This window comes from Solenopsis invicta, chromosome 4 (genome assembly GCF_016802725.1).
Source record: "Solenopsis invicta isolate M01_SB chromosome 4, UNIL_Sinv_3.0, whole genome shotgun sequence".
Classification (NCBI taxonomy): Eukaryota; Metazoa; Arthropoda; class Insecta; order Hymenoptera; family Formicidae; genus Solenopsis; species Solenopsis invicta.
In genome coordinates this window covers 22,093,255-22,118,231 of record NC_052667.1, presented here as the reverse complement: position 1 = coordinate 22,118,231, position 24,977 = coordinate 22,093,255, and the positions used below count along the sequence as shown (strand labels likewise).

At 42.5% G+C, this 24,977-nt stretch overlaps 2 protein-coding genes across 16 annotated transcripts in view; one reads left to right on the top strand and one right to left on the bottom strand.

Moving 5' to 3' along the window:
• Positions 1-168: 168 nt before the first annotated feature.
• Positions 169-3,568, top strand: LOC105201441 (putative peptidyl-tRNA hydrolase PTRHD1). Its single transcript, XM_011169447.3, has 3 exons — positions 169-520; positions 2,493-2,681; positions 3,354-3,568. Exons 2-3 carry the CDS (start codon positions 2,496-2,498, stop codon positions 3,525-3,527), a joined length of 360 nt encoding a protein of 119 aa, XP_011167749.1. The 5' UTR covers positions 169-520; positions 2,493-2,495; the 3' UTR covers positions 3,528-3,568.
• A 1,393-nt stretch (positions 3,569-4,961) lies between these two features.
• LOC105201442 (collagen alpha chain CG42342) overlaps positions 4,962-24,977 on the bottom strand; it is a 158,064-nt gene continuing 138,048 nt past the window's right edge. For 7 of the 15 annotated variants that reach the window (XM_039448401.1, XM_039448413.1, XM_039448408.1 and 4 more), the window contains 10 exons: positions 24,448-24,552; positions 23,744-23,788; positions 22,113-22,175; positions 15,723-15,749; positions 15,409-15,462; positions 14,756-14,782; positions 13,080-13,115; positions 11,490-11,624; positions 10,663-10,939; positions 4,962-6,425 (listed from right to left, as the gene is read on the bottom strand). In XM_039448401.1, coding sequence (XP_039304335.1) covers positions 10,814-10,939; positions 11,490-11,624; positions 13,080-13,115; positions 14,756-14,782; positions 15,409-15,462; positions 15,723-15,749; positions 22,113-22,175; positions 23,744-23,788; positions 24,448-24,552 — 618 coding nt within the window. In that variant the 3' untranslated portion in view covers positions 4,962-6,425; positions 10,663-10,813. Of the gene's footprint in view, positions 6,426-10,662; positions 10,940-11,489; positions 11,625-13,079; positions 13,116-14,747; positions 14,783-15,408; positions 15,463-15,722; positions 15,750-22,034; positions 22,176-23,743; positions 23,789-24,447; positions 24,553-24,977 lie in introns of those variants that run through there. The other 8 variants (XM_039448403.1, XM_039448415.1, XM_039448402.1 and 5 more) reach the window with 7 other exon arrangements.

Sequence of the window (24,977 nt, the reverse complement as noted above, 5' to 3'; positions counted from 1 at the left end):
TTGGGAACAAAAGAAATCCGTCCGTTTGCATTTCGTGCGCTTTTGGACGTTTCGATCCTTTTTCTCTCTGAACGCTTGCGTGTGAACAGGTACTTCATTATTATATAATTTACAAATATTAATTTGCAAAAAGTCGTATTTTGTTTTTTTAGGGTCTACTTTATTTAAAAAAAGTATGAGCTTGGAACTTCCTTCAGTCGACCTATGAAAAGCGAGAGCAGCTAGTTCCTCGGACGAGCTGGGAGAATGAATCTTCTGAAGTTGGCAGCACTGATGTTTACACCTGTCAGCAGACGACGACACACGCGGCGACAGCGGGTGACAAGTGTGTGCGAGTAATTCGTTACTTTTACTTCGAATTTATACTCAATTAGATCCAGATCGCATCAGATTGCACTCCGAGTCTCGTGCTTTGGCGTCCTTTTATGTTATATCGTTGGAAGAAAATTGTTTATCGCACGGTTAACAGCAGCTAACCTCTCGGCGGACGCTACCGTTGTCGAAAAGTTATCGCTCAAAGGTAAGTTCTCTTTCCCTGCCGCTGTGCAGTTCTTCATTTAATTTGTATCTGTAGTGGCGTGCATTACATTTCTTAAAAATACATTCTCAATATTTGAAAATATGTCAAAATATCTTCCCTTCTCTTCGTTTTCTCCTTGAATCAGTGTCCCTCCGTAGCGTGCTGTGATCATTTTGCATAAGAAGATAATAGTGAAGAGGAATATATTAATAATAATAATAATAATAATAATAATAATATAACAGAAGATAGCAAATAATCAAGAGAAGAGAGAAAGAGTATCGGGTGTGAATAAATCACCGTCTCGTAAACCATAATGTGTCGTATGTGCTAATTATTTCAGCGTTATTTGTCTTTAATAACAACAATCTGTATAAATAATACATCTTTTGCGTTATGCCGCGACATCGAAAGAACGATGCTATAGCGAACGTGTTTCTACGCGCGATCCCGCGGCGCCTAATTTCGCCGCGGATTTCGGGCAGGAGATACACAATTCCGATATATAAATAACACGCGAATATACATCTGCGTGTGCGTTATACCTCTTATCTGTAAGAATGATAATATACTTTTTTTGGCACTTACTAATAATTAATCGAAACCTGGGCGGGATGGTGGTGGGGGTGAGGGGGATGAGAGGATCTTATTTATTAAACGTTAGACGAACGCGTATTAGGCTCGATTCCGCGAGAGAGATTCCTCGACAATCCCTTTCCTTTTTTTCGCACTCCCTTTCTCCTCCGTTCTCCCCGAACTCCACCTTAAGGATGTTTTGACTATGTATCATTTATAAAAATTTATCGTAATTAAAAAACTGCAGGCTTCTTAGATTTATTGTTGTTTCTCAGTCACAAATTTGCTGCAAAAAATAAAAAATAACAAAAAATTTGTTACTTATACGAACAAAAAATATCAATTCTCTTGCTAAGCGTTTATTTAATTTATTTTTTCTCCTTTAAGTAACGGTTATCTTTAACAAAGAATATTTTCTCTGCACGAATTTTTATTAGTGTACGTTGATTTAATTTGTAAAATTATTTCCTCATCATATTTGCAAATAAGTACAACAAAATGCGATTTTATTGTTTATAAGAATCAAGAGTAAGTAAAAAATTAAATAACTTTTAAATCAATAAGAAAAACTTTTAAGAATATTTTCTTGATAATTTTCTTCAAATTTACTCATCACAAATTTTAGAGAGAAATTTAATTATTATCATATACTGAAAAGAAAGAGTTTGTATTCTTGCAAAGAATATTATAAAATTATGTCAAAGAAAAATTAGAATAATAGGAAAAATAATAGAATTTTTGTATTAACTTAATATTTGACTAATTCAAGTTTTTATTCAGTTAATTAAGTAATATTTACTTAATTCAAAAATATATTTTTTTTGTGTATACTGTTCATTTTAAGTAAATATTACTTGTTTCAAGTAAACGATAAGATTAAGATTATTGTTAAAAAAAAATACTTTTTGCAAATATAATCGTTACTTAAAAGAAAAAAACTAAAAATTGAGTAATCTCTTCTCTTAACGGGATGACATTTTTCTGTGTGTAATGATTTGTATAGAGAAGATAGCCATATTTTGCTACAGTTTTTAATAAAAATAATTTAACGAGCAAGCAGATCCAAATAAACTTTTGCACGAATATTTATTAGAGTTTTATTACTATATATGTATATAAAAATTTCGATTTAATTTGTAATACTACTTTCTTGTCATATTTGCAAATAAGTACTACAAAATGCCATTTTATTGTACATAAGAATCAAAAGTAAACAAAAAATTAAATAACTTTTAATTCAATAAGAGAAATTGTGTTCAAATTTTACATACATACGTAATAATAGAAATCTATGAAATTCATGTATTTTTGGCAATGTTTCGAGACATGACACATCCTTAAGATCGCTTTCGAGGCGTATCTATATTAGGAGAGCTTTCTCTCTTTCTCGCTACAGAATATGTCCGGAATAGTTCAGTATGTGGTGGTGCGGGGAGATCTTATGAGGACAATGGGGTGGCCGCTGGGCGCTGTGGTTGCCCAAGCGTGTCACGCGTGCACCGCCGTTATACATCTCTTTTACAATGACGCCCACACGCAGGCCTACCTCGCTGATTTGGACAATATGCACAAGGTGGTCCTTGAGGTAAGTGTCGCGATTTTCGCGAAGGGGGTGTTAATCCACGCGCGTTAATTGCGAGTGGTCTACTTGCATCGTGATGCTTGCGCAGAGCGAATTAATTTTGACCCTGCTGTTCTGTTCCGATCTAATAGACCCAAAACGCAATTTATTGTCTTTTTAATATTTTATTTAATCCAAACATAGTTATCTAATTTTTTGCGTGAACAATTACCTGTTCTGTAATTTACTTGAAATTATTGTGTTGTAAATGTATGCTCCATTTTTTTAAAGTTAAGAGAAATGGAAAAAATTGGTACGAATTCTCGATTCAGTAACGAAAGCTACGATAAAACTATTGTACTGAGCTTCATTTTTTCGCTGCCGGGGTGTAAAAAATACCTCAGGCGCAGTTATTTCCGGATTAAAAACTTTTTTCTGGCTTATTTGATAATCTCGTTTGTTAATGCAAGGAAATTTCTGTGAAAATTTTTTATTTTTTTATTTTGTAAAGCTCTTTGATCGCAAACGCTGTAATAGTACAGAAAATTCAAACAGAACAGCAGGATTAAACCATTCTCTGTTATTCCGTGTGTGCGTGAAAATATTGCTCGCTGTAAGAATGTGCATAGTCTGCCGAAACAAATCGTTCTCGAGCCACTGAGTAAAGCGGTCGGAAATCATGAGTATGAATAATAGGCCGCCGACGAAGCCGGTCTGCAGGCGCTGTGCGCAAAACTGAGGGAGGACGACATTCAGCACAAATTGTGGATAGAACAGCCCGAGAACGTTGCGACATGCTTGGTAATCAAGCCCTACCCCAAGGACAAGGTGCAGTCGTATTTCAAGAAGTACAAGTTACTCAAGATGTGACGGATGTAAATGACAATATAAACACGAATGAAGACACGGAACGTCTCGTAGTTACTTCCTACGTTACACCGAATCCAAATTAATTCTCGAGCCACGATCATTGGTAACTCGTGTCCGACCGATTTCCATGCATGGCAGTTTCGCAAAATTTCAAAGGCAATTAAGGATGTATAGGACACTTCTCAAAATAGTATGAAAATTATGAAAAAATTTGGCGGAGATTTTCTGTCGGAATGAAAAGTTATTTCAATAAGAAATAAAAATGTGCTCTAATGAAAATATAAATTAGTAATGAAATAATGAAAAAAAACTGAATTTTTTTTATTTAAGTATTTTAAATATTCAAGATGATTTATGTAAAGTTTCATTGCGATGCAGAGATCAGTTTTGTAAAATAAACAATTTATTTATCTATTTACAAAATAACTAAACAATCACAATAAAAATTTGTACAAATCATTTTAATTCAAATACTTATACAGAAAAATTGAGATTTTTCTTAATGTATAAAATAATTTAGTTTCTTAAAACAAATAGAGTAAATAGATTATAAAAATATAATCTTATTCACTCAACTTTGATATGTGTATAATTTATTTCAGGTGTTAATATTAACATTTTTACAAATTTTATTTACTTTGCAGAGACCATATATCCAATACATCCTTAAATTATAGGCTTGGCCGAAATTATTAGGCACCTACATTTTTTCATTTATCTGGAATTCTTTTCGTAACCGTATTATTTACTGTATTGATTATTGGTTTTTAAAACAAAAGATAATTCACATTTGAATTTCTGTTTAAATCCTTCCAATTAAAAATATTTTTAAAAAATATGAGGTGTCTAATATTTTCGACCAAGACTGTATTTGTAACATTTTAGGTTTCTTTTTTTTCAAAATGAAATACAGACATTAGTTCTAGAAACTTGAAATGTGTCCATGAGTTTTTAGATACCTTTTTAAATTACTTTAAATAGATGAAAAAGTAGTTGGGCGCGAGATACCTGTGATCGTATATTTTTTTTTACATGATCTTCAAAGTTAATTCTTCTGGCGCCACGCTTCTAAAACAATCTAGTCGTCTATATCCGAAAGGAGGAGGTCTTCGAGAATTCTTAATTTCAAACAGATGCGAGATTGCGCGGCCGAGTGATCGAGCGCGATAATTCGAAAGATTTTGACAACCCTGAGAGGCTCTACAAGTGAGATACGACTTTCCGGAGCTCGCGCGAGATAAATACTAACTTACGGAAGAGAGTACCGTTTATATTTTACTCTGCTCGAACGGAGGGGAAAAGATCAATGCGCTGGAGATAAGCCGCGCTCCACGCGCGTAGCTCGTACGTCGCGTCTGCAACGTCGATACTGCAACGGGCAACACACCTCGGGTTCTATCTCTTTTATCTTCCTTCGTTTTTCCCTTTTTTTTCCGCCTCGAGCGCGCGCGACATCACCTCGCGACGTATGGAAAATATTTGCGCGTGAGGAAACGAAGCTACGAACGTCCGAGAAGGATAGAAAGGGAAAAAGGCAGTACAGCTGCGAGCTTATTTCTGACATCGAGAAGACATACACTCGCTGATTCATTCCGCGGTACCTCTCGCAAGCATTGATAATGCATGTGTGTACAAGACATGAGTCCCGCCCCTTTCTCCTTCCTCGCGTTACACACGGTACCTGACGCTAGAATACGATTCTCTGATCTAGACGGCAATAACGCGGAACGGCGCGCCACTAATCAAACTAGAATCGTATCAAAAAGTTCCCTTTCGTCGCGCGATCAAAGTACGGCGAAGCTCGTCTCTCTTCGCAGGTCGCACGGATCGGCGGCGTCCGTCTCCTCCCGCGGGATTAGCTATTATAAACGCGCGACCTGATGAAGAAAAGCAATTTTCAAGAAGTCCTCGAGCTCGTCTGTATCGGCAATGTCTCTCTCATATCGGGCGGAGTTTGCAACGAGAGTGTCGACGCGAGAGAGGAAATAAAAATAATGTTTGGAAGATAAAAGACAGGAGAACAAAAGGAGGAAGGAGACTGTGGATTCGAGGCGCACCTCAAGCCGCGGCTAAAAGCTAATCCCGTCGGTGGATTGCAATTTTTCCCTCTCTCGTGGCTCTCTCGTAGCTCGTTTTCCAAATCCGCAGAGAGTGTGTCCTTTCGCAGCTCCTCGCGTCGACGCGAGATCCGCACGGGAAGCGGATTCGAGTTTCTTCTTCCTCATCTCATCCGTACTGTCACGCCCGATCCGCGAGATGCGTCCTTCGCGCACTTCACTGCGATTCTTTCCGGGATTGTCGCTCGTCCGTTTGCTCCGAAGTGTGTCCTCGCAGTCCTGGAGACGCGACGTTCTTCCACGCAGGGATCGTCTCGAGTTCACCCGGAAGAGCCTCTTCCTCGTCTCTCCTCGCGCACGGAACCGGAGGTATCGATCCGCGGATCCGTCACCGTATACTTTTGTATGCGTGCACGTGTGTATATGTGCATGTCTGTGTATGTGTGTGTGGATGTGTGTGATGTTAACGGGCTGTAACCGTATCGGCCGACGATACGACGACCATCGTTGTCGTCGCGATACGATCGTAAATTCGCAGTAAGCTCTAATTACTTATGTACACGCACTGCGGACGCTAGACACTGTAAGTACACATATTTACAACACTCTCGTTGGCAAGATGATTATTTTGGCGTATATATAGTATGTATATATATATAGAGATTTTTTTTTTCGTAACGCGGTCGTAACGAGACGGAGGCGGGAACGGGAAGATATACAGAAGTCCTTATGAAAAAAATACGCTATTGTCCTTGCAACATCACTGCCGCTCGTTCTCCTCCTCCTCCTCCCCATCCTCCTGCTCCTCCTGCAGCCATTGGCGCAGGATGTTGCTCCTCGGCTGCAAAGCAAAACAAAAGGCTGTCATCAACCGTTTCTTCTTGAGAACGGAATTATTCTTCGCACAAGCAAGCTTATTTATTCCCGATGGAATTCGTCTCGACGCGTCCAATGGGCGCAAGACAGAAGAAGCTGCATTAGATTTCTAGAAATCTTTTCGAGAGTTGGCCAGCTTAATTTCGGGATGTACAGATCGATTTGTGAAGGAGAGAAACACAGAGAAACACATACGAGCGATACATGAGCGGATAGATGAGCCGTAAATTAAGAAAGACAATGTTTTCATGCATTAATTCTTTTCTTTTATGAAGAATCTGGTATCTCTACACTGTTAAAAATCGGCAGCAAAATTTAACGTAAGGGAAGTAAATTTCAAGCAGGTGCATTAAAAAATATTTAATGTTAAAAGAGTACTAAATTTCATGCACATATTTTCAGTCGTAGATACATTAAATTTAATGTACTTTCAAAAAATTTGAAGTTTAACTTAAAGATACATTGAATTTTATGACATTTTTAACAGTATAGATAATATGCAAAATTTCCTTATCGCGTTGCATTAATGAGTGTTACAAAAGGACAGGAAAGAAAAATTTGCATGCTGTATATAATTATACATGCATTTCCAATAATAAAAATTAAAGATTTGTTTGATTTGTTAGATAAATACACTACACATTTTAAAAGTATTTGCTCCGATTTTTGCACGTATCTCTTTCATATTCCTGAACTTCGTTTGAATTCTACCATATTTTCTTTACATATAAAGAATGTAAAATTTTGAGCCATTAAGATTATTATTAAATATTTAGAAGATTTAAATTCACTCTTCAAAATTTCCATCATTTAGATTGGCAAAAGTCGTATTGTTTTGTTTTCAATGTAAATGAAAGTTTTTGCTTTGTATGAAAAAATACCTTTCATTTAAACAGAGAAAGAACGACATGACTTTTTTGCCAACCTAATAATTAAGCAAGACAAAGTGAGCAAACACCTTTTGAACGAAACACAAAAAAATAGTGTCAAATATTAACATCCAATTAAAACTGACATATTTTCTCCAACAAATCATTGTTTCATATATACTTATAAGAAATTATATTCTTGCTTATACATGAAATTATCTTGTTTATATAATTTAATCTTCTTCAAAAAATTTTATAATCTTAAATTTTAGTAAAATATTGTATTTTTATTTTAATATTATAATGGTACTCTAAGCACAATATGTTTGTGTTTTGATAATAATATATATTAAAAAATGCTCATTTTTAATTTAAAAATGTTTTCTGTGTGATACTTTTTGTTCTCAATTCATAAAAATTATTATTGAATAATGAGAGTTTTGTTGATAAAACTAACAAATTCTTCATATGTGTAAATAAATTATGTCTGTTTAACGTTAAGCTAGTACAGTCATGTTAGCACAATCAAATGTAACTCGTAGGAATTATTTGCTATTTTTTGCTAATTTTGTACTTTATTTGCGATTTTTATTTTACTCCCGCTTTATTTACTCCTGACCCCCTATTACTATTCCTACCGGGGGGGGGTCGCCGGTGTCGCAACTGTCGCCTAAACTGCGTGAAAATGATCGTTAGTAAACTGCGCGTGGCACACGGTCAGCATCGGAAGCATCGTGTGCGATCTTCACATCAAGATGATTAACATCGTACTCACGTGTGTACTGGTAATCTGTTGCTAGATCGCGAGTTTCGTGAGATTCTATTCGACCAAAGCTCGTCGCGCGAGCGACGGCACCAGTGGACCGTCGGCCGTCGGCCAATTGCATCTTTTGATCCGCGGCCGTTTGTTTTCAGTGCCAATTCGTACGTTTAGCAGTGTATGTGAGAACGCGGACATAATAATCGTTCGAAAACGTGCGTGTGTTGTGCGTTAGCAACAGTTGCGGCCAAAGGTTATGTTGCTCGTCGCTGCGAGTATCGCGTGAATGTGCCCGCTTGTCGCCGGCATTCGAGAATTTGTCGACCAACAAACATCGTTGCCGTCGGAAGCCGAGTGACGCGACGCGAGTGGCAACTTCGTACGATAGCACTTGTCGTTTTTGTATTAATTTCTCGTTGTCGCGACATAATGAACTGCGCATCGGCGCACATTGGAAGTGTTATTATCAAAGTGATTATCACCGTACTCACAAGTGTATGTACCAACAACTTGGTAGATCGCGAATTTCGTGAGAATTCGTTCGACCGAAGCTCGTCGAGCGAGCGACGGCATCTGTGATCCGTCGGTCGATCGCATTTTTCGATCCGCGGGTGTTTATTTTCAGACTCAATTCGTTCGTTTATCAACGTACGTGAGAACGCGGATGTAATAATCGTCCGGAGACATGCATGTATGTTGTGCGTTAGCAACGGTTGCGGGCACCGGATCAAAGGTTATATCGCGCACCGCGGCGAGACGAAGGTATCGCGTGAAGGTGGCCGCGCGTTCCCATCGTTCGAGAGTCGGCCAACGTCATTGCCGTCGGGTGCCGAGTGACGCGAGTGATTGCAGCTCGTGGATAGCGCTTGCCGTTTTGCGTTAATTTCCCGTATGCGACATAATAAACTGCGCATCGCGCAAATCGGAGGTATTGTTACCAAGGTGATTACCGCCGTACTCACAAGTGCATCGGCAACTTGTTAGATCGCGAATTTCGTGAAAGTCCGTTCGACCGAAGCTCGTCGCGCAAGCGACGGCGTCAATGATCCGTCGGCCGTCGGTCGATCGCAGTTTTTGATCCGCGGATGTTTGTTTTCAGTGTCAATTCGTATGTTTATTTGTGTACGTGAGAACGTGGACATAATCGTCTGCGCGTTTGTTGTCTGTTGTGTACAACGATTGCGGCCAACCGGTCGAAAGGGTTAAGTTAGGTTAGGTTAGGTTACGCGTCGCGGTGAAGGTAACCGCGTAATCCCCGTCCAGGATGTCGCGTTTGTCGTGCACCGTCAACATCCGCACGGGAATGCAATTTAGGATGTCGCACGATCATCGTATCGAGGTGATTATTGCTAACCGTAAATAGCAGTGTCTCGTGAGTGCCAGTGCTATAAAAAAGCAACAAGCAGGAGCGAGAGAGGAAGAAGAGGATGTGGGAGGCATCGAGCAACGGCGGAGCAACTACGAGGTTAGCTACGTAAACGAGTACATGATGTATAAATTTAATTACTTTAAGAGGACTCATTCGTCGAATTTGTCAAGTCTATTTAGGAGATAGAGATTTTTGTAAAACTATAATTATTTGATTAATAATTTGTGCTTAAAGAAGATAATAAAAACTCAATATAACGTAATTAATGTTTGCAATATTAATTTTTGCGGACACTACTATAATGTGAATTATATTTATTTGTGTTTTACAGGTCAACGTTGAAAACTCCGCTGCTGCGCATCGTGTGTCGGTGAGTGATAAATTTTAATCTATGTAGACAGAAAAAAATTAATATTAAATCGACAATTCATTGTTTTATATAGAGTTTCATATCAAGTAAGAATATAAAATCTTTTTGGAAGAATTTATAATCTTAAGCAGATACAATTTATTTAGAGAAACGTTTTTTCTTCATGTAAACAAATTTTGTCTATTTAAGATTATAAATTCTTCCAAGATTTTATATTCTTGTTTATATATAAAACAATGAATTGTTGATTTAATACTAAATTTTTTTCTGTGAAATGAATCTTTGTTATATATATTGATAGATTATTTGGTAATTTTTTGCTCCATTTACGTTTTTTTGTTCCAGCCATTTTGCTAAAAAATTTTAAATGGAACAAAAATTAGCAAAAACATAGCAAATATTTTCTGTATGAGTATTTGATTGTGCTAAAACAGCTATACGAACTTAATAAACATGTCTGTTTAACGCTACGTAATCTCTTTTTAATATTTTGAAAATAAGGATATTCTAAAAAAAAAAGAATGTTCCTTTCTTCTGTATATTGTATGCGCAACGTGCAAATTCGTGAATACGTTAATATAGCAAATAAAAAATATTCAAGCGATCTACGTCTAAGAGGATAAGTCTACATTGTCTACAAGAAAGATTCTGGCAATTCTGTTCGTATGACAGATTCCGTTAGGCTTCAAACACATTAAGCAGCGTTTCATCGTCAGTATCGCAACCAATAGATATCGCATTAGAAAGCAGCGAGCGCAAATAGGATCTCGATGCGAGATCAAGCTGTCGACGAACATCGCATTGCGTTAGTATTATCACGGGATTCGCAATTACCGGGACCACGTTAGTTTGGGAGAACGGGGTGAGACGAGTGATGAAGGTGGCAGTGGTGGTGGTGGTGGTGGTAGTGGTGGTGATGATGATGATGGTGTTGGTATTGGTGGTAGTTGTCGGTAGTTATTAGGGCAGCGCACAAAAACGAGCATTATTGCTCGGCTAGGTTCCCGTTCGGGTCCGTATAGTCCTCGTACTCGTCCTCCGGCTCCTCGTAATCCGTCTCCGCGGGCTCGGGACCCTCGTTCGCCGGCGTGGACGTGCTCGTGATATCCTGCTAAGCACACACCAGAATCCAAGCGTACCCCCGCACTACTTTCCTTCTATATCCCTTTTTACCCCCGCCTTCGGTGTTAGTAGACTATTAGTATCCGTTTTATTATTATAACACCCCTGTAAATAGCTAGCGAAGGACGTGGCCTGTTTTTGCACAGGACAATGATCCGATTTCAACGAATAAATATTCGCAGAAGCTCTATTAACGATCAGTCGATTAATTCGAAATCCGCGGAAGTATCTCTTCACACACATTCCATCGCATTGCAGAACAATTGGCGTCCATGGAACAGCTGCGCGTTTCTCTCGTCCTGCGAATGCGACTGCTAATTTATCGAAAGTTGCATACTATACTATAGTTGCCATCGATAAATTATCGTTACGATCCAAGATATTCGCATGGATTTCGTAATACCTATATATATTTTCGTCTTGCCACTCTCCGTTAATTTACTTCGCTACGCGAACCGAGATTATATACGGCGTAACTTTTATTCCCACAATCCCCCTTCTACCCGTAAACTTCGAAACAAAATAAAGCCATCGATTACCTGCGGTGGTCTCCAGCCGCAGCCTGGTAAGGGGAGTCCGTCCGGTCCCAGCGGACACGGGGCATCCAATCCTGGAACACCTTGATCTCCCTTGTTGCCCTTGTCGCCTTTTCTGCCGCGTTTACCCGGCGGCCCCTGCGCGCACACGCGAAATGCATCATCTCTCTGACAGCGCGAAGCACCCGATGCAAGTACGCGACGTGCAAATAAGGCCAGGCATAATATTGTTGGATTATGCATTATAGTACTTGATCGATCCGGTGCACAATACCCCGAGTCGAGTACAAAGAGCGAAGGTGAGCGTGTCGCGGGTCGCAGTTTAATTATAACAGATTTTAATTGATAATTATTACGAAGGCCTTTCGCTCACTCGGCCGACCATGCCCTTTTGACTTGACTCACTTGTAATTACCGGATCGCCGAGGCACGCGATCTTTTCTGTTATCAAAGCTGAAAATGATTTCCTAGAGAGAGGAAGAGCGAGAAAGAAAAAAGGCGACGGCGACAGCGCTCCCGCTTGGCGCTTCGTTCCTCGAGCGTTTAATGTTAGCGTCTCCTCTAACATTACTCGCGCCTCGTCACTATGCGCTCTTTCACGGTACGGTGGTGGCAGCATATATATATATGTATATATATAAATATATTTACAAATTTCTATGTACGCGCAAAGTGTGTTAGTCTCATGTGGAACTTGGTGGAAATGGTGGGCGTGTATGAGGGCGTATTATTCTCGTTCGTGTTCCTACTACAACTAGAGCTTCCTCCGCTTCCTATTTTTCGTGACCTTGTGGTTGCGCGGAGATCCCCGCAGTCTCCTCGTCGTCGTTCACGACGACGATGACGTCGGCGACGTGGCACGCGAGGGTGTCCCACCGACGGTGCTTGCAGCAATAGTCGTGAATAAAAGAGACACACTATCGTGTGTGTGTGTGTGTGTGTCTCTCTCTTGATAAGTCGCGAGGATGCGAAAAGCTGACCGGGCGCTCCGTGACGTTCTGTTTTTGCTCACGAAACCCGATACGCGCCCGAGATGATACACGTATCGATCCCCTTCCGTTCTAATGCAAAACCCAAAATCAAGCTAATTAAGCAAAGTCCCGACGTTGCGGAACCAACGGTAATTAATTTCGCCTGCACATCAGTCGGTTCGATGTCTCGATTTCGATGACTTTGGCAGTAAGGTAAACTAATCAACTAATGCAAGGATCCATCCGGGTATACGGGAGATCGTTCGCTAACTCGCCATGGATACATGCGTACGATTGTATGTCCGTTAGGAGACGAGCCGCATTCGGATATAGCGCTCTTCTCGGTCTGTCAGTTATCGCTCGGCAAACAATCTCGGTAAAGCACAGCGAGCGATGTAATCACGCGCGATCCGTTTTCGCATTCTCGCGAGAGAAAGAGACAGAGATAGAGCGAGGGAGAGATTAGAAGAAGAGCGAGAAATAGAAGAAGAGAGAGAGAGAGAGAGAGAGAGAGAGAGAGTGGCGGTATAACTCCGAGTGGAGATCGCGGTCAATCGGCGTCGCGCGGCGGAGCACGCGAAACGTCGAAAACGTGAATTACTCGAATTAAGTCAATACTCACAGATTCGCCTTTGGCACCTTTCTCTCCCTTCGGTCCCTGGAATTGGTGAACACGGTCAAAAGGAATTTATTCGGTAAACGTTGGCCGTCGTTTTGCGCGCGCGAGACGCACGGTCGTTCCAGAGAAAACGTTTTTCCAAAGGTTCGAAAGGGGGCTCGAGGAAGGGTGCCGCGTGTGACCGCGATGTCGTATATATACGTTATATCGATCAGAGAGAGCGGCAGCTTTTCCGTTACCGTCAACCGTCACCTATCGAGCCCCGTAAGGGGTGGAAGGGTGGCATATCGATTCGCGGCCGGAACCACGGGCACGGTATTTCGAGTGGATCACTTGGTTATTGCTCTTCCCTCGGACGAGAGACGTCAATAAACCGAGAATATCCGATGTCAATAAACGGTCCCGATATACGAGAGAGGGAGGACGCAGGCACAAAGTTCCCCGTTTTAGATTCAGTTTAACTTTCCGTGCAATTAGAATTTTGTTAGCTGCAGACTCACGTGCAATTATTTGAGTAAATGTCTCGGGGTAAGTTTCCAGAATTGCAACTTGCAACAAAAATTACGGCTTCAGCAAAATGTATGTTAATAACTTTCTTATTTAACATTTTTCTCTATTAATCACTTTTTAATTTCTTTCCTCCGATCGATATATTATCGCAGAAGAATAAGTTACGCGGGTGCTTTTAATTTAGCTGCAACCCCGTCTGCTGAGGAAGAAGAAGGATGACTAATCTCTTAAACAGAAAGGAAATGCGCGGTACGGTCCGAAATATAGCTGTCGTATGTTCAAAGGTGAAAGGGATTATCCTCCTTCAAATACCTTCCTGTGCATTCGAGGGTACATACGAGAGAGAGACAGAGAGTCATTCCGTTTATGTACGTTCCTCGCATTGATGCGCATCGAGCGGTCACACGAGCACTGCTCGAGCATCCTTCCGGACACTCCACAGAGAAGCACGAGGGAGTTGCGCGTTTCCCCCTCCGTTATAATTCAGTCATAAATTTTGATCGGGCCGCGACCCTCTCCAACTTGGTCCGACACGCCGAAGGCGGTGGCACGGGAGTCTTACCTAGTTCTTAAATCGGTTCAACAGCTACTTGCCCGGCAGATTTGCGCGCGCAAAAATAATATCGAATGACCCGGGCGACGGTCCTCTTTGCACAAAGGTCAAACGTTATTATGCGTTGTTATTATGCGCGAAAATGTTAAAGCGGTATACGGAATCGATCGCGTCGGAATCCAATTGTGCCAAGGAAATATTCTACATAGCTGAACGTTGAGAGAACTAACAATAACTACTGAGGTATTGAGAGTTTAAGAGTATTGTGAAAAATCTTCTGCGCAGATCACAACGGGTTTTTCCATTGAATATGCAACATATGCCGAAAAGAAATTAAAAAAAAAAAGAGATTGCGAGAATAGATTCCGAACGAAAGAGGGAGAAAGGCGCAAGACGCTGCTCCGTTCTCTTCGAAATCGGACGGAGGAGGCAAAAAGAGAGGGCTCCTTTCGATATTTTCATTTTTTTTCTTTTTCTTTTCTTTTCTTTTTTTTCCGAGACAGTCCCCGGGGTAGATCAGGCGGAATGTGTCGTCGTTACCCCGGGCTGGTCAGACCGTGTCAGACTGTGTCGCAGTCGCGCCGGAGGACGAGTGATAATCGAAAGCCAACTGTACCTCCGCGCCGGGAATCCCGTCGGTACCCTGGGGACAAACACAGATCGACTCGTTAGCGTGTGACGACGACGACGACGACGACGGTGAAATGTAATCGAGTCAGCGGATCGGCTTGACGCCGCTCCTCGGACATGGCTCGATCTCGGTACGTGCTTGCACGGCGATCTCGCGGGAGAGACGTGAAACAAAGATTGAGAGGAATCGGCGATCGATGGGAATCACGATTGACGATTGACGATTTGATCGAGAATTCGCGGTCGAGAACGGCGAGATCCGCGAGTCCCTCTCGCCCCGGTTGCGCGCCGCGCGGGAGAGACTTTATTTATTCGCGGCCTTATTTGTCGAGGAATTCGATTGCCGTGCAGAGATCGACTTTAAATGTATAAAGAGAGAAATCTATCTGTAAAATATTTATCGAGAGATCGCCTGGAACGATCCGACCGCGGAACCGGAAAATTATTGTTTGATGAAGGGCAAGATTGCCCCGGGATAATACTCGGTAAATCTTGATATATATATATATATATATATATATATATATATATCCGAGAATTCTCAATAAATACGAGCGGCAAACCGAGGGGATGTTATCGCGCGTTATCACGGATCAGATTCGACGGTGGATAAATACTTGATGAAGCGTTAGGACTTACAGGCAATCCCGGATCTCCCCTTTCTCCCTTCGTTCCTGGTTCGCCCTGCGCGCCCTGAAAGTACGAACAAGTATGACGGACAGTTTTTTTTTCTTTGGCAACTCGGCTCGCTCTCGTCGTAAGGAAACCCCAATGAGGGGCACGCGCGGTCACGTTTTCCTCGAACTCGGTCTAATTTCGGCCGATTGATCATGTATTTCGGATCGCGAGACGAGACGAGACGAGACAGCCGAGAGAACGAGAATAGAGCGTGTCCGAGAACGAGATAGAGGTAATCTTATATTGAAAACGGGGTCATCCCGTGGATCGCTCACCTTCATGCCGTCTAATCCTGGTGATCCCTGAAAGGTAGAGGAAACCTCGTCAGATACACGGCGTAGCCCATCGATAATATCGAGCGTGTGTAATATTGTCGAGACAGCGACTTAAAACTATGTCGCGGAGGGGAGTTTTTTTATTATTAGAGATCGCCCTTTTGACACCGTCGCTGCGCCCTCGAGTGTTTCAGGCTCGGTCCTCGTTTGATTCTCGTCGATCGATTCGCGCGAACATTCCGCCGGCTCGGCGAGAAAGAATATTTGCACAGCGCTGCTGTTTCGCTACATAAATATATATAGCTGCGTTACACCCTGCCGCAGCCTCCCCCTCCCTCCCCCGCGCGATGAAGTTTTCAAACTCTCGTTCGGATTTTCAAATTAAGTTATAGTTGCGCTATATCGCGCTTGATGTGCCGGTACAGATATTGGCCGGGGATATTCGATCGGCTTTCGTTGTAACGAAATTGCGTTTCTATTGGATTCTGCATTCGCGCACTTGTTACAACGAATATCCCCCCGCCGTCCTCGGTAAATATTTGAGGTGTAACTACGGATTTATTATATATAATTTCGTGATGGTGAACGTTTCGAGCCATTTTTGCCCTTAAAAACGATGTGCAAACATTGCTTTCGCGAGTAAAACTCTCTCACTCGGCGTGTAATGAATTAGATTCGTTTAGTTTCCCTTCTACGGGCGTCGTTTCAACTAAACTCATCTTCGACCCGTCGTCGCAAGATAATCTTCGCCCCCGCTTTCGTATTACCAAAATTAATCCCGGCACCGAGAGAGAGAGGGAGGGAGAAAGAGTGAGAAAGAGAGAGAGAGAGAGGGGGACAGACTGACAATCGAGGGCGGTCGGCGTCGTGGAAAGTAAAGCAGGAGCTTGAGCAAAGTTGAGAGAAAAAAAAACGAGCGTACTTCGTACCGAAGCGTCGACGCTTGTCGCGTCTTTGTGTTTATCCATTTTTTTTCTTTTCTCTTCTTTTCGATCTTATTTCTAAGGTAGCAAGATTAATCGCCGACCTGAACGATCCGCCGATTAACGCCACCGTCGTGGTCGCAGCAAATTAACACGTGTTAATTTTTGGTTGTTCCTTCCTTGTCTTTAATCGTTTTCCATTGCAACTTGCAAAACAGATGCAAATACATATATAGAGAGAGAACGGAAGAACGAGAGTGAGCAGGAATCTCGTTATCCGGATTGGCCGGTTTCGCAAAACAGTCGGAGCACAATGCAAAGAAGCAGGTATCTGATTGTATGTTACTGGATTACCGTGTGTGAAAGCATTAATTTGGTAGGCAGTTTTAGAAGCAAAGGACACAGGCACATGCACATTCTGTTTATTAATCGGGACAATGTAAAACAAAACTGCTGTTAGAGTCAGTATTCACATACGCATTCAATTAGGTCGCCTTAAGTTGATCGGCTTAAGAGGAGCGCCGCCTTAACAATTAACGCACGCGCGCACACACACACGCCTGGAGATTCGTGCGTATGTATATATTCGTGTGTGTGTGTGTGTGTGTGTGTGTGTGTGTGTGTGTGTGTGTGTGTGTGTGTGTGTGTGTGTGTGTGTGTCGTGCATATATATATATATACACACATATATATATATATATATACATACACACCTATATATGCATACATGTGCACACAGAGTGTCTCTTGTGTCTACCGGAACGCTCCTCCAATTATGGGTTCTTCCGCGAAGTCGTGCAGTCTCGACTTTCGCTCGGGCGAAAATTCGATCAAATATTTGGCAAGTAAAGTTGAAATTTTCGTTAAGGCAAAACTCGTTTTAAATTAGCTGAAAAATTAGCCGCTCTCGCACCGGTGTACAGTCGGGGAAAACCCTTTAATCTTGGATGTCAGGAAACATAGTAATTAGATTCCCTCAAATTTTCATTTAGAAGTAGAGAAATCCTGCATTCGTCAACGAATTCCAGCGAGCCTTCGACACAACGTGAGACAGCCTGTGTGTGTTTGTGTGTGTGTGTGTGTGTGTACATATACATATATACCAACACACGACACGCAGTTACGTGTGTATATGCGTCTTTTACTTGTACTTACATTTACAGACATACACATACAAATGAGTATACAGCGCGTTTTCCCCGAGTTTCATCGGCGAACTTTCGTGATCTATCCGGAGCACTAAAACGGAACTTTTTAATGGGCACTCTCATACGCGAGTATCCCGCGCTACGGGAAATTTCGACGAGGACGGAACTGCATGTCGAATCGAAATTTAAAACAAACGTGGGATATTCCTTCTTGTCCCGCGCAGGATCGATAATTACAGAAGATTTTCCATATCGTTTTGACACGAAAGCCAACAAGCTTTCTCACGCCGAGGTAAAACATCGCATCGCGAGAGCGAGGGTATCTAATAGAAATGAGAAACCCCGTTCTGGCGCCCCGAAGAAACCGTACGTTCGTCGATAGGAGTGAGAATCGCCCCGTATATTTATATACACATCTCTCGACTTGCGCATCTCGCGACGCGACTGCGTTTCTCGTTTCACGCATACGTTCCTTCGTGTATATCCACGTGTGTGTCTCTCGCGCGTGTATGTACGTGTGAGCGGTTTGTATACATATATGACGTGTTTGTGCTCGTGTATTAAATATGTATATGTGGGGCGTCGTAAACTCTCTTTACACGCACAGAGGAGAATTGCCGGGCAGATAGGGTCGTCGGAGCTTTTTCGTTTCGCTCTCGCGCAGTCTCTCTCGTCCAGTTTATCCTCTTAAGACTAAATCTGCGTTAATTTATCGGGGTGTACACACAGGGAATAGGGTGTTAGAAGTAGTCCGCTCGTATAGTCCGTGGTATACGGTACATCGATTGTGACGGCGCGCCGAGAGAGCACCGTCTATTCTACACTGTACATTCTCGCGATTCCTCTTGCTCCTTGTATTTTTAGACGCCGAGGATGGTGCGCGATCGATCGGCGCGGAAGTTGATTTAAACGATCGCAAAATGCTGTACCCGACACGACATAACGGTAACAATATTTCTTCAACACATGAAATTGCTATTAGCTCCCGCACTCGTGGATGAGAGATGATTTTCACCATCCACCACGTCTCTAGCTTGTTTTTTTTTTTTACTGTGAAAGGATAATTCTGTGTAGATCAATTTCCGTGCGATCGCAACCGCACATCAGCCGTCGATCCTCCGCAGGAAGCAGTTAGTACCTTCGCCTTTCCCAGACACCGAGATATCGTCTTCGGAGATGTTTCGACAGGGCATCTCGTTGTACTTCGAGTAAGATCCTTCTTAGGCCGAGTGATTACCGATAATTACATCTCGCGTGTATATCGCACGATTCCCGAGTCGACCGACGCGATGAGGATCGTAACTCGCAATATCGAGATATACTCTTCCACATTTCTGTCAGCATTCACAAAACGCCCTTGTAAAGGAACGACGGGCTTTTGGCTAACTCCAAATTTGTCGAGACCACGTCGCCGAGAAACGCTTGTCGAAATTATTGACTATCGTAAACGTTAAATCGCGTCCGCGAACGCTTATGTGGTTGACGTCTAGTTTATCGCCGAACGAGTATGTCGTATCGACTTTATTATTGACGAAAACGTCACGCACTCGTGTTTCTCAGCTACGTTAGAGTTTCGCAGGAAAAATCTCGCGGACTATCGATAGCACACGTTAGTGCACCCGACGGGATAGTAGCGGAAAAGCCGAAAGCAGACGGCGAGAGAGGGAAAGAGAGAGAGAGAGAGAGAGAGGACTGATGTATCTCTCCTACTTGGTATTCAAGGCGGCCAGTCACCGAAACAGTTTTACTACTGTTCGGCGAAAACGTGAAATTTTCTCGCGACCGATGCTCACGATGCACGATATCGCCAACGTTTCCCACGACTCTCGTAAAAGGTGCTCGTTGAATATAAGGGGGGCCCGCCGAATGCAGGTCCTGACTTTTTTTTCCTCCTCCCTCTCTCGCTACCGCGCCTCGACTGCTGCTTCTTTATGCAAGCCTTTATGCAAGCGATGATTTAAAACGCATCCAGCTATTCTGCGCGAGGGAGAAGCCGCTTTTAGCGAATTTAATTGTCAATCAATCGCGTTCTTATCAACGTTCGCGTCCGGATCGAGCAGCGTTGAGAGATGAGAGACGTTATCGATGTACCTGATGAAGCCCATCCTGACGCCAGTAACGAGTAATCTGGAAAATAATTTTTCACGCGATACCTACGCGCGTCGATATATATAATTTTGTTTTTATATTCGTGCTCCAATCTCTACCGCGAGAGAAAGCCTCATGTCCGATTTCTCGCTTTTGACGTCACAATTTAGTACAATAGCGATGTGATCAGGAGTCTTAATTTTTATTCCCTTCTATTTTTCTCCCCCCTTTTTTCCCTTCGTCAATATATCTTGCAGAATTCCCCACGTAGCCGTGCGGAATTCTTGATGGTTCGTGAAATGCGACTGGAATGCTACGAAGAAATGTAGAACGAAGAGGAATCATGATAAATGGCTGGGTTATTATTAGGTGCCGGCGATGCTGCGAGAGCGAGCTTTCGTTAAGTACAAGCCGACTGAATTATTCTCAGGAGAGGCACAACGGAAAAGTAGATTTTGCCAGACAAGGGACAGACTGAAAATTGTTTCTCAAGGCTCGTCCAAATTAGTTTAGACGAAAATTAAACCTCCACTTTTTGATACGCGTTTCCAGATCGGTAACTACGCCTTTGTCTAATTTTCTTTTTTTTCCTTTCTTCTAACTCTTATCTTATGTATTTGTAAAATATATTTTAATTTAAGTAAAATTTGAGTCCTCTAACTTGAAAAAGCACGCTCCTCAAGTTTCTTGCAAAACTCATCGCGCAAATTTGTCGGGTGCGCGATCTGAAGGAATAAAATATCGCGAGAAATTATGAAATAATCTAAAAATATTTCGTATATATAATGCGATAAAATAATCGTCGTATACTTTATTCCGAGATGCTGCAATAGTGCGGTAACCAAAGCGCCGTCTTCACGTTTTACTCGATAAGATCGAGAAGTCCTTGCACGCTTACACTAGCGACTTGTTCGGAGAACGGCGTCCCCGTACGCTTCTTTTTCTTTTCTTTTTCGTATACGCTGACGATACAAGATTTAGCGGGACGGCGAAAAGTTCGTGTCTTTCCCAGACCCACCAAACTCGGAGTGTCCGCGAGTACTCGGCCGAGAACAGGTAGTTCTCGGCCGGCGCGAGCGGTTTGCTATCAAGCCGACACATGTAGAGTAAGTTAAGAGGACGGATGGCTGGCGATGCGTTAACGCGCGGTCCGTGTGCGAGCAGCTTACTTTGAAAGTGGCGTAAACCAAAAACCCGTGGAAACCTCGTTAAAACGAACGGTGCGGTGTACCGCGGTCCCTTCGCCCGCGAACTAAGTTAACTAGTTCGTCATTTCGCCAGATCTGTTGGACCCTTTGCAAAATAAGCGTGCTCCGCGACGCGTACACGGCATCGAACGCGTACAGGGACGATCTCGGGAAGATTTTATTTTAGCAACGATTTTTTTGACGAATCGCAAATTTTTTTTTCAGCCGATAATTTCAGGGCGATTATAAATTAGGAGAGAACGTTCGAAAATACGCATTTAAAAATTCGTCAAAGAATCCGTCTTCTAAAATAATTTTAGGCAGTAATCGGACAGTTCCGTATACAGCTTCGTTCCGATATCGCCGATACTGGTGGTGATGTTCACTTCGTGGCCGACCTCGACGAGTCTCTATACCCTGGAAGACGTTCCTTCCGCGTTCTCATATAGTCTCTTGGAAACGTCAAGCATCGGCAACGATTTTTCGGTAGAGTGAATCGAGTCTCCTCAACAATTCCGGAGAAGGCTGCTCTTGAATTTCGCGAATTAAGACACCTCCGCGATCGCAACACTTGCGGCGACCTCGCTGGCAGGAGAACTCGGTCGTAGAATTCAACAGCCGACTCCGGGACTAAGCGCCTCTCGCGATTAGCAATTCTATCGATCTATGGACGCGTTAAAACGGCAGTCGTCGTCATCGGCGGCGGCGGCGGAAGCGACTGTCCTCGCGCGCGACAAGTATTTTATCAGGAGCGTCCGCTCGCCTCCTCTCGAATCGCCGCTCACGACGTGACGACGACGGCCGCCGCTCGTCGCAACACCTCCCTCTTACCCCTATGCCCCTCTTCTTCATTTTTTTTTTTTTTGTATGTATCGTATGTACACGCAGAAGTAAGCGTACTCGAGAGGCGATCGAGAGGCACGCTCGCCATGGTGCGCTGCGTCGCGCGATTTAATGTGAACGCACTTATCGGCTTATCAGCGAATTCCGCGGCGGCGACGCCAAGTTACGATGACGTTAGGAGCGGGAGGTCCGCGTTCTTACCATGGCGCCAGGTTTCCCGGAATCCCCGGGTTTTCCGGACTCTCCCCTCAGTCCCATGGGGCCCTGAAAGTAGATAGACAGAACGCCCATCAGCAACGTCTCGCCGTCGATTCGATGCGGTTTTTGGCGAGCGAGCCCGCGCACAGCGGGTCTCGCAGGTGGTGGTCAACAAGCGCGCGACTTCTCCGCCGCTCGGAGGAGGATATGCAGGCTAACGCTCGTATTCGTATTCTTTTGTCATGCAGAGAGATTGCGTATACCTTCGTAACATTGTGCGCACGCCTCCTCCCGTCTTTCTTTCTCGTGTGTACCTACTTCGTTCTGCCGATAAAGTCCAATTCGTTAATTGTACCACGTGCCACAATACCCTACAACCCTTTCAGTCCCAAGTTTTCCGTTGCCAAAGAGTGGAGAAAGAAATCTCACATCGTCGTCCACTTGCTACAACGACATGGCTCAAAAAAAAAAAAAAAATTTCCAGCTCGAATTACGGTTTGAATTATTAAAATTTTCTAATTTTTGCGATTTTATAAAGGCGATTTTGGTGTAACCACTTGGTGATTGTAGAAGAATAAAGGTATCAATAGCTCTTTATTTCAATCTCATTTTTTTTGCAAACAAATTGAAATTTTTGAGTCATGTCGTTGTATAGCAAATGAATGATGATATTACATATCGAGTGTATTGATAAAAAGTGAACTCGTAAACGACGTATTTTCTTGTTTTTCGCGCGAAAAATATTGTGTATCGATGAAATGCAGTAAACTCACAAAATGGACCGAAGGGGATACTAACGCACGTTCGGAATTTTCGGAACGCGATTTTTGCAGAAAAAGCGAAGGACACAGGACGTTTTTTATGATCCCGAGACCGTTCGGGGGTTCCGACTGTATTCTATTTGCCTTTGTGCGTCCTGTGTATCCGCAGGGTGTTTACTAAAAAATTTTGGAAAAGAATTGTCTGAAAATTTTCGGATTTCCAGAAGTTTCATGCAAAATAAAATTTCAATTAAGATTAGAGAATTTTTTTATGTAGCTCTCTTTGAAATAAATTTTATGTTATCTCGTTTTAACGTTCCTTAATCAATCACAAAAAAGCCATTTAAGTATCGAATATTAAAAATCTGGCAGTATTAAAAAAATATATACAATAAGTATGGCATAATAATCTGCAATAATACAAATCTAGCTCACCGAAGTATAGAATTCGAAATTACAATACGAAATGTGTGCGAAATTCGTGATTAAAGCACAACGTCATTTAAAACGATGCATTGTCCTCTATTGTTACTATTTTTTCTTTATAAAAATTCGCGCGTCACAAAAGAGTGGACGTGACGTGTATGCCATCTTCATTGTTGATTGGTTTTGTATTACCAAGAAAACATGACAAAAAAAAACGATTTTTTTCCCCCCAGAAAAGGAGAGATAGAATTTCCAAAAATTTGCCCGAGTCTTAATAAAGTCCCGCGAAAATCCACGAGTTTTAAGGATAAAAAATAAATTTCAGGTTTTCCTGGGGATTTTTCCCGGCAGTAAACACCCTGATCCGCGTTTCCTTTTTAGAGTGCGCTTAAAGCTACACGTGTGTGCGTGTGCATGCTGTGTGTAATCTGGAGAGAAAATACGTACGGGCAGTCCCATCGGACCAGGATCCCCTTTGCCACCCTTTTCTCCCTGTAACGTGAAAAAAGAAAGAGCGGCGCATGAGAACGAGCTTGTCCGCATCGCGATGGTGTCGCGCACGCAAAAAGGTGATCTCAAAGATCACCGGCGTGAATAGCTTCACGCCTCGAGAATCACATCACAAACGCGATCTTTCTCGCGTTCGGAGGGTTCTCAACTACGCCCTTCGCCCTTTGCGATCGGAGCAAATATATTTCTCGATTTTGCTTTTAATATCGTCGCGAGATATAAAACAAGAGATATTAGAAATTTAAAACGTCGAAAAGGATTTATCCCGTTAGTCGGCGTATTGCAAATATTTTTTTTGTTCATGCAGCACGAGCTAAACTAATAACGTGACAAAATAACGTCATTTATTATTGCGAACACGTATAACCGGTCTCGCTGTAGCCATTACATTCCCCAAATTCGGTGATAGTGCGACGGAGATAAATAAAAATATGAATCTATAGACGATGTATAAAAGGTTTTCGCGATGGTTTTGCGCGCAAAATGGGGCGACGCAAACAGATCGATTTTGTTATTCGATGTCTGTACTCTCGGGGAGACAGAAATCAACACTCGTTTCCCATTGCGCGAACGCGAACGCGTGTAACTGTACTTTTACATTCTATACGCGCGGACAACACAGATGAGTAATGGTTACTGACAGGATCGCCCTTGGCGCCGTCGTGTCCTCTGTCACCCTTGATCCCGGGTGGGCCCTGCAGTCCGGGAGTACCAGCGGGTCCTGGGGGTCCGGGCGGGCCCATTATCTACGCATCGACAATACCATAGAATTAAAAACGATCGACACTTACCAATGAGAAAGAGATTTGGAGCTTGGAATGAGATCTAAAACCGTTGTAGAGATTTTTATCGATTATAACGGTCGAGAAATAAATGTAATACACATTTGGTTGTCCTAAAAATTCCGACGCGGATAAATATGTCATAAAATCAAGAGAAAAGAGGAGAACAGGTTTCGTTCGACAATTTTTACAGCTTTGGGTGAATCGCTTTATAATCCCCATAAATCGTGCGCCGCAAAGGCGCACATAACTACATAAAACGCGGCCATAATGGAGCGCAAAGTCGGTGTGGCAATGACGAAGCGACAGAAAAAATTAAAAACCCGTCCTGACAGAAAACACGGGAGCGAAGTGACATTATCGCGCCGTTTATTCTTTTAACAAACATG